The following is a 10219-nucleotide window of genomic DNA, read 5'->3' on the forward strand; positions in this document are numbered from 1 at the left end:
AGTAATTTAAATCTAAATAACTACATAATTTATGATATAATAAAACATATATTTGTTAATAAATAAATAATAAAATCACAATTATATATTAAAAAATATTTTAATTTTAAGATACATCCAATTTTTACTCTGGTTAATCCCATTAATATCCGATTTTCTATTAATCATAAATCGTAATTAACTAGATTAAGTCTGATTTCCGATTTCACGAAAACTCAACCGAAACGAAATCTTTTGTCTCTTTGTTATTGTTACTTTGAAAAAGAAATTTGAAATATTAATATAGTTGTAAAATATATCGTGAAATGATTAAAACTGGGATTGTAAATGAGTCAAACTGTTTGTGAGTTACTCGAGTTCGGCTAGTTAAATATTCGAATTTGGACCGATTCCTGAACTATTCAAATTTCTTTACCAAACCGAGCTCAAACTTCAAATTACTCGACTGTAGGGTTCGCGAGCATTATCGAGCATTTTTTATTTTGAAGTTTAATAATATAATATTTTTTATTTAAAATTTTAAATATTTTGTTTATATTTTAAATATTTAATCGAATCGAACTCGAGTTGAACTGCTCATATTTTGAGTTTTTCTCAATATTTGGAGAAATCAATTCTAGTTTTTAAGCCGAACTCGAGTCTATCAAATTATTTTACGAGCCGAGATTCAAAAGTGAAATTTAAGGCTTGGTCGAACTCGAGTTCGAGCTGAGTATGACCGTGATTATTGTAGTTGAAATGAAGACCGTGAGAACTAGTGATTATTGTGATTGAAATTGGTATTTTTTTGAAAAGTTAAAATTTCGAATTTAAAAAATTAGTGATTTTGTGCAAATTAAAAATAAATTTTTTATAAACTTACCAATTTTAACCATAAAAATTAGCAATTCTCATGATTCTCGTTTTAATTAATGACGAGTTGATTTCTGTCTCGTCTGTTTGACGTGCTTTCTCATATTTGTTCTCATTCTTACGGCCACATTTTCATTTTCGTTACAATCTTTGCTACTTTTTGTGGTGTTCTTTCATTTAAAGTCGAATGGCTAGTTCATCGAAGCAGAGCATTGAGGAGGGGTGTGCAAGATTAACAATTAATGAGGAAGATGAGGAAGGTCTAGTCCTAGAAGAGAATGCTGAGGAGGCACAATCTTTTGATCTGGGTTTCTGTTTGGTGGGAAGCTTCCTAACGACTAGAAAGATCAATTTCATGGCGATGCAGGATACTCTATCGGCCATCTGGAGACCGGTGAAAGGTGTGTTTATAGAGGAAACAAACATTTCTGGTTTGTTTCTCTTTAAGTTTTTTCATGAACTTGATATGCAGAGAGTTTTAGACGACGGTCCTTGGACGTTTAATAACCAGGCACTATTGGTACGAAGGTTGGAGAAGGGTGAGCAGCTCTCTGAGGTAAAAATGGATGAGTTGTACATGTGGATGCAGGTGTATATTCTTCCAGTGGGCTTCTACTCGGAGATAGTATTAAAATCTATTGGCAATTATGCTGGTAAATTCATAATGTCTGATCCAAAAAACTTTCAAAGCATATGGAAGCCTTTCCAGCGAATCAAGGTGGCTATAAATGTTAATAAGCCTTTCAAGAGTCAGATGCGTGTAAAGAAATCTGGAGGAGAGTGGTCATGGATCACATTTAAATATGAACGTCTTCCTACTTTTTGTTTTTATTGTGGAATCATTGGACATTCTGAGAAGTTTTGTGAAGCTTTATTTGACAACGTAGGTAATGATGGTACTAGAAAGTATGATGCCTCTTTTAGGGCATCAATGCGAACCCAAGCTGCTACAGGTAAGAATCAATGGCTGAGGATTGCAGATGGAGGGAAATTAATGACGGGAAATACGGGAGGTGATGATGTTGTTGACAGCTATGGGCAAATAGATAATGCGGCACTTTTGGTAACTAGATCCCAGAATTGTAGGAACCAGTAGGAAGATAGGGCTGAGAAGAGGGAGTGATTGTTGGGGGCGGGATAAGGGGTTACAACAAACAATTTCAAAATGAAGAGATAGCTGTTATAACACAAAAGAGGCCGCGTACACATGATAATGGGCTGAACGATATTTTAGTTATGGGCTGTACCAAAGAGACTGATGAAAGAGATGTTAACATGATTGATGGGCTTGAACAGAACCAAAAAAACTTGGCATTGGCGGGACCTGTGGTACAGGCCCGCCCGCCACAATGAGTGCATTAGCTTGGAACTGTAGGGGCTTGGGCAACCCCAACACAGTTCAAGTTTTGTTGGACTTGGTCCAATTACGTAAGCCTATGTTAGTATTTTTAATGGAAACTATGATTGATCATGACAGAATTGAAGCGATTATGGTTAAAATGAAGTATGAAGGGTTGTTTACGGTGGCAGGACCTGGACATGGGGGAGGTCTAGCTCTATTTTGGAAACGTAACAATGAGGTGCAAATCAAAACATTCTCTCATAATCATATTGATATTGAGATTACTATGGAGGGGGTTGATAGGTGGAGAATGACTTGTTTTTATGGCTATCCAGAAAGAAACCGGAGACGAGACTCATGGGAATTTTTAAGGCATTTATCAAATCTATCAACGTTACCATGGGTGGTGATAGGCGATTTTAATGATATACTTAGGGCCACTAAAAAGAAAGGGCAACATGTTCATCCTAACTGGCTTATTAATGGGTTTCGAGATGCTTTAGGTGATAGTGGTTTGATAGATCTACCTATGGAGGGCTATCCGTTCACTTGGGAAAGAAGCAAGGGGACTGAGAGATGGGTTGAGGAACGGCTGGATAGGGCGTATGCCACGCAGGAATGGAGGAATATGTTTGTTGCAGCATCTCTAACAAATCTGATAGCTCATACGTCCGATCATTCAGCTATCCATCTTCAGATTAGTGTGTGAAGACCAATCCCAAGGGGTTTTCGGTTCCGTTTTGAGAACTCCTGGTTGCGAGAAGAGGGCTGTAACGTGATCGTGAACAAGGTTTGGAGGCAAAATAGCGACTCTGATTTCTATACAAAGCTGGGTCAGTGCACGAGATCAGAACTTAAAATGTGGGGTGAAAAGCTGGGAACTAATTTCAAGGAACGAATAGAGCAGAGTAGGGGGCGAATGATTCAGTATAAGGGTAAGAGGGATGCATTATCCATACAATGCTATGACGATTCACTCAAGGAGTACTCTAAATTATTAGCTCAGCAGGAGGATTTCTGGAAACAACGTGCTAAACAACACTGGCTGAAAACAGCAGATTGCAACTCAAAGTATTTTCATACTTATGCAGCAGCCAGGAGGAAGAAAAACTTGGTTACGAGGCTTAAGGATAATTCTGGGACTTTGCAGGAGAGGAATGGAGGTTTGGAAGAGTTGGTGGGTAGCTATTTTGAGGGTCTCTTTCAGTCACAAGGATGCAATCTGGGGGATGTTCAAAGTAGTGTGGAAACACGTATAAATCAGGAGCAAAATGATGTGTTAACGAAAGAATTCTCGAGTGATGAGGTGAGGGATGCAGTGTTTGCAATGCACCTGGACAAAAGTCCTGGCCCTGATGGTCTAAATCCAGCATTTTACCAGCATTTCTGGGATACCATTGGGTCTGATGTTGCTATGAAATGTCAGCGTATTTTAACAACCAGGTCTTTGCCTTGCAACCTAAATGATACACTGGTGGTCCTTATTCCCAAAAAAACAAATCCTGAATCTGTCACCGATTTGAGACCTATCTCTCTTTGCAATGTTTTGGTTAAAATCATAACTAAGATGTTAGCAAATAGATTAAAACACGTGTTGCCCAGAATCATCTCAGAGGAGCAGAGTGCTTTTATTCTGGGAGGATTTATTACGGACAATGTGATAGCTGCTTTTGAAGTTAATCAGTGGATGAGGAGGAAAACACAAGGGAAAGTAGGTTATGCTGCCCTTAAAGTAGACATGAGTAAGGCCTACGATAGGGTTGAATGGGAGTTCTTGATTCAGATGATGCAAAAGTTGGGTTTTTCAAGAAAATGGATTGACTGGATTGCGTTGTTTATGGAGACGGTGAAATATAATTTTCTGGTAGCGGGAAGGGAGATAGGTCCTATCATTCCAGGTCGTGGTTTACGACAAGGAGATCCGATTTCTCCTTACCTTTTCTTGCTGTATGCAGAAGGTTTATCAGCTATTATAAGGAGTAAGCTAATCGCAGGATCTCTCCATGGTTGTAAAATAGCTCAAAGAGCCCCGGTAATATCACATTTATTCTTTGCTGATGATTGCTACTTATTTTTTAGAGCCAACACAGAAGAGGCACAATCAATGAAGGAGTGTTTACGTGTCTATGAGGAAGCTACTGGACAGAAGGTGAATTTTCAAAAGTCTAGCATCCATTTTAGTAAGAACACGGGGTTGATGGAAATTAATGCAGTAAGTCAGATTCTTCAGGTTCAACCAAGTATGGAGAATTTTGTTTATCTCGGTCTGCCAAGTTTTTTAGGGAGAAACAAAAATGAAATCTTCCGCTATGTCAAGGACAAAGTTTGGGAGAGAATGCAAAGCTGGAAGGGGAAGCTTCTGTCTCGAGCTGGCAAAGAGGTTTTAATTAAAGCAGTGATTCAATCTATCCCATCGTACGTTATGAGTGTTTTTATGTTGCCTATAAAACTGTGTGATGAAATAGAAGTCCTAATGAACAAATTTTGGTGGCTGTCTAATGTGGAGAATAAGGGTATTCGATGGATGTGCTGGGATCGTTTGTGTGCTCCAAAGAAATTTGGAGGTATGGGTTTTAGAAAGATAAGACAATTCAATGTTGCAATGTTGGGGAAACAATTTTGGAGATTAATGACAAAGCCTCAGTCTTTGATTACTAGACTTTTAAAAGCTAGGTACTACCCCACGGTTTCCATTCAGGAGGCTACTCGAGGTCATAACTCGAGTTATGTGTGGCGAAGTATCTTAGAGGCTCGTGATTTGGTTGTTTCCGGTAGCAGGTATAAGGTGGGCTCTGGAGAATCTATAAAGGTTTGGACGGATCCTTGGCTTCCTGATGATGAAGACCCATTATTATTGGCTCCTGCTCATTCTGAGTTGCAAAATATCACGGTTAGTAGCCTTTTATGTCCGGAGAACAACAGGTGGGATATGGACGTGTTACAAGACATTTTTGCTGAGAGGGATATACAATGAATATTGAGAATTCCTCGTGGTTCAGGATCAAACGATGACAGCTGGATGTGGATTGATGATGAAAAAGGTTTGTACACAGTCAAAACAGGATATCGTCGATTAATGAGGGAGTTCCAAGTGCCGGTCCCTAACCAGGAGAACTTTAATCGGCAATGATTGTGGCTTCTGTTGATACCTCCTAAGGTTAAAAATTTTATTTGGCGTTTATGGCATAATTGCGTGCCAACTCTGGTGAACTTACAAAGGCGAAAGGTAATGGTTAATCCTTTGTGCCCGGTGTGTAGGATGGCGGAGGAAACTATACAACATGTGGTGTGGTATTGTCCTGTAGCTACCAGATGCTGGGAAGAGCTTAGTATACATTTTCATGTTGATGGAAGTGGTAACATTCTGCAGTTACTCGCGTCAATTTTTGACACCAGGAGTATCAAGGAGATTGAGAAATTCTGTATGGTGGCTTGGAACTTGTGGTCTCACCGAAATGGAGTTGTTTGGAAAGGTTTGTTTCAGTCCCCAGGAAGGATTATCCAAGTGGCCTGTGATCTGTTGGAACAATGGCAGAAAGCTCAAAAGGTTAAGTCTAATGTTTCATGTATTAAACCGGCTGGTATTTCAAGATGGAGAAGGCCTCATGCAGGATGGTTGTCTTGTAATATTGACGCTGCCATTTTTAAGGACAACAGTCTGAGCTCTTTTGGTTGTTTACTTCGAGATGAACATAGGTCGTTCATAGCTGCTATTGGCGGTGTTTGGATGGGTGCTTTTGAGCCGAAAGTTGCAGAGGCCATGGCCTTTCGAGAAGCTTTATCCTGGGTAAAGGAGAGGAGAGCTACTAACATTGTGTTTTAGCTCGATTCACAATTAGTAGTTAACGCCAAGAAGCTTAAAAGTAAGGTTAACTCGTACTTTGGTGATATCATTGAGGAGTGCTCATCTATTATTAAGGACTTAAGGTCCTATAGTATTCGTTTTGTTAGACGATCAGCGAACATAGCGGCTCACACTATTGCTAGAGAGGCTAGTTCTGTGTCTGATTGTGTTGAGTGGACTTCAGTTCCTCATTTTCTATCTAGTGTACTTTCGCATGAATTGAATTAATACAATTTCTCCTTTTGATTTCAAAAAAAAAGTTTTTATTTGACTAAAAACCTATCTATATACACAATATATACTAGCTTTTTACCCGTGCAATGCACGGGATGATTCCAAATATTTTAAAAAAAAATAAAATCAATAATTATTTTTTATTTTACTAAATTTTAATATAAAATTTTATTCCTTAAATTTTTATATTCCTTAAATATTTTGTAGTTGTATATTTACTTATTATTATATTTTTATATTTTATCAAGACAACCTTTGTATAATATATTAATAATTTTTTATAAAAATTACGGCTTTTAAAGTGTTATATGTATAACTGTATTTCACAATTATGCATAATTATTCTTTTATTTTATTCTTAAATATTTTAACATTCTAATAACACGTAATATATATTTGTTCATATTTTTTTTTAAATGATTTCTTTTTCAAAAAAAATATTTTTCAAACTTATTCATTTAGTTGTTATTACATTTTTATATTTAATTGTGACACGTAATTAAAAGAGTTTGGTCACTTAATTGAAATGTTGGTTGTAGTTTGTACATTACTTTTTCAAGTGTGTTTTTAAAAATATTTTTTAGATCCTCGGTTTTTGTAATAACATTTAAAAAACATACTTTGTAATGGTATTATTTTTCATTTTATTAAAATTGTATTTTATTTTAAGTTGTATTAATTTTTTATAATTATTATATTTCTTTTCAAAATTTTATATTTATAGAATTTTTAATATTCATAACCAAATATAAAGTAAATATTTTCATTATTTAATAATATAAAAAATTAATTTTACACTTGTCCCATGCACATTAAAATTTATAAATAATTTTTTTACATAAAAATTGTTTTTTGACAAAATTAGTTGGCTTATTTACTTTTTGATATAAATATCTTTTACCAAAATTACTATTATTTTTTTATTCTAATAACTTTAGTTACATGTTAATGATTACACAGGGGTGATGTGTGACCCTCGATAATGATATTATATTTTAATGATTAATTATCAATTATAATATTAGTCATGATCACTAAATTCTAGTTACAATATTATATTATTATAGTCAAGATGATCAAACTATAACCATTTTTTATATAAGAATTTTTTTTTACAAAATGAGTTGGGTTATTTACTTTTTAATATCAATGTTTTTTTTTATCAAAAATACTATTATTTTTATTATTCAAATAACTTTATTTACATGATGATCATATTATTGTATTTTTATATTTGACATTAATAACGTAAAACATAACATATGCATTATAGTTTTGTTTATTTCTTTCATTATTTGATTTTTTTCACATTATAAATTTGTAAAGAGAATATTTTAATCATATCACATAATATGGTTATGTAATCATTTTCTTTTATTTATATATTTTCTTTTCCTAATCTTATGAAGTTTAATCATGAATTGAAAAGTTGTTTGGGATTTGTATTTACCACGTCTATAATAAAATTTTATAATTTTTCGGTTCTAGTAATAATTTTGAAAAAAATATTTTACACCTAATTTTCATAGTAATTTTAAAAATATTTTATAAGATTTGTATTTCAATTTTGAATTTTAATAATTTTATTATTATTATTCTTATTATATTTCTTCCTAGTTTTTATTTTTTATAGGATTCATGTGCACTAATTTTTAAAATAATTTTTTATTTTATCAAAAGAAGCAAAAAACATATAATATTTATCATTAAATACAATATAAATGCGTAAAATTATCTATTCAAAAATATTTTTAATCGAAAATACCTATTTCAATTTTTTTAAGAAAATGATACTACCTTAACCCAATTAACAAATAATTTGTTGATTATTACTTATATTTATTTTTATTAAGATAATTGTTACTTGCATTATATATATAACACTTTTAATATTATTTATAACATTTAAGTATATATAATTATAATTCATTTTTTTAATTAATTACTTATTATGTAATACAATAATAGGATAAATAAATTATATATTTAAGTATAATAATGTATTTTATTAGATTTATATTTAAATTTTGAATTGTAATAGTTTTTTATTATTATATTTCTTCCCTTTTTTAAGTTTTATAAGATTCATATGCTCTAAATGTTTTCAAAGACAAACTATAATTTTCTCTTTTTACAAAACAAAACAAAACACGTGTATTACTTATACCTAAGTATAGTTTAAATGTGTTCTTTATTTAATAAGAAAAATTAAAATAATCTATTTACAAATATTTTAAATCAAATTATTGTTTTCATTATATATAATATAATATTTTTAATATTATATTATATTATTTAAGAATATATAATTATAGTTCACATAATATGTTTATGTAATTAATTTTTTTATTTATATAGTGGAGTTTGATCAAAAATTGGAAAGTTATTTGGGATTTTCATCTTTTCAGGTTTGTTACAATATTTTATAATTTTTCGGTTCTGGTAATGATTTTGAAAAAAAAGTACTTTACATTTTTTATGATAGTAATTTCAAATTTAGTTTATTAGTTTATTTTTTTAATTATGAATTGTAATAGTTTTTTATGATTATTATTATATTTCTGTAACTCCTTAGTTTTGATGATCACAACATAGCAAGCCATTATGTTGTTATTTAAGAATGTTTCATGACAGCAAGCTATCATTAGACACTGATCTATTCCAGCAAGCTATGATCAACAATGTCAGAATAACAGCAAGCCAAGATGCACAGTTCAGATTCAACAAGGAAGTCGAATTTCATGGAGATTTTATAGGATTTTCATATATATTAGTTGTAAGGACTTCTCTAATATAATATACGTGCATGATATATAGAGAGCTCAATTATAAAACGTTTTTACTTATTCTAATTGATTTCCTAAAGAATAGGAGTTTGTTATTCTTTCAAACTCTATCTTCTTTCTTCTGATTAAATCGTTTTATACTCTACAAAATAGAAGAGATATTTTATGTTCGTTGGACATCTTTCGTTCTCTTCTATCTAACGTATACATGAACGTTGGAAAACCATCCCAACGATCTTACACGGTAGAATTGGATTCTAGCCGTTGTAATTTGTTGAGGCTGTTTTCAAACGCTAATGTATGGTTATATATATGTGATTTCTTGCAGTTTTTGTAAGATTTTATACATCACAGAAGCATGGTAAAACAATTTTCTTGATATAAAATCCAAATAAAGGCATACAAATCGTGATTAAATCATATGGGATCGATTTCTAACCTTTAAAAGTGATCCAAGAACGATGAGCGGAGATCCCTAGCAGCTGCTCCTCAAGTGTGAAGCACTTCACTGGTATCCACCAAGAGATCAATATAATGGAGGAGGAAGGGGTGGGAGAATTAGGGTTTTCTTAACTTTTTAGGTTAAAGCATAAATAGGGTTTATAATAGTATATTTATAGGCAAAATTTTCAGCTGAAAATTTTTCCATAAAATATTATTATTATTAACCCTTTAATTGATTATTCTTATTAACCAATTAACTAATAATTAAAACACCTTTTAATCATTAATCCCTTTTCTAAACACTTTAGAAAAATAATTCTCTCACTTGATTTAATTTCTAAAATTAAATTCTTAATTAATAATATTAAGAACTTTTCTTAATTAATTTATAATTAATTAAATCTCATTTAATCAATTATTAAATTTGCTAATTAATTATTTATTTCACAAATAAATAATTACCAGCCATTATTAATTAATTCCTCCACCATTAAATCATTCTCTTTTATGGTGTACCCTGTAGGTTCAATATTAAGCCGATAGTAGAAATAAATAATAATAAAACTTTTTTATCATTATTTATATAAATTCTCTAATTCATTAAATATGATTAATTAATAAATTAATAATATTTATTCAATATCGTGAAGGATACTTCTCAGCATATCGCGACTATCCGGATAATACGAATTCACTGCTTAGAATACCAAGAACCCA

The 10219-nt window shown here is 32.0% G+C and overlaps 2 protein-coding genes across 2 annotated transcripts; both read left to right on the forward strand.

Annotated features, from left to right (window-relative positions):
- The first annotated feature begins 2201 nt into the window (after positions 1-2201).
- Positions 2202-2903, forward strand: LOC141691577 (uncharacterized). The gene has a single exon (XM_074496316.1). It carries the CDS (start codon positions 2202-2204, stop codon positions 2901-2903), a length of 702 nt encoding a protein of 233 aa, XP_074352417.1.
- A 2550-nt stretch (positions 2904-5453) lies between these two features.
- Positions 5454-6017, forward strand: LOC141691578 (uncharacterized). The gene has a single exon (XM_074496317.1). The coding sequence runs from the start codon at positions 5454-5456 to the stop codon at positions 6015-6017; it is 564 nt and encodes a 187-aa protein (XP_074352418.1).
- The last annotated feature ends 4202 nt before the right edge of the window (positions 6018-10219 follow it).

The sequence above is a fragment of the Apium graveolens genome, chromosome 10 (assembly GCF_009905375.1).
Source record: "Apium graveolens cultivar Ventura chromosome 10, ASM990537v1, whole genome shotgun sequence".
NCBI classification, from domain to species: Eukaryota; Viridiplantae; Streptophyta; class Magnoliopsida; order Apiales; family Apiaceae; genus Apium; species Apium graveolens.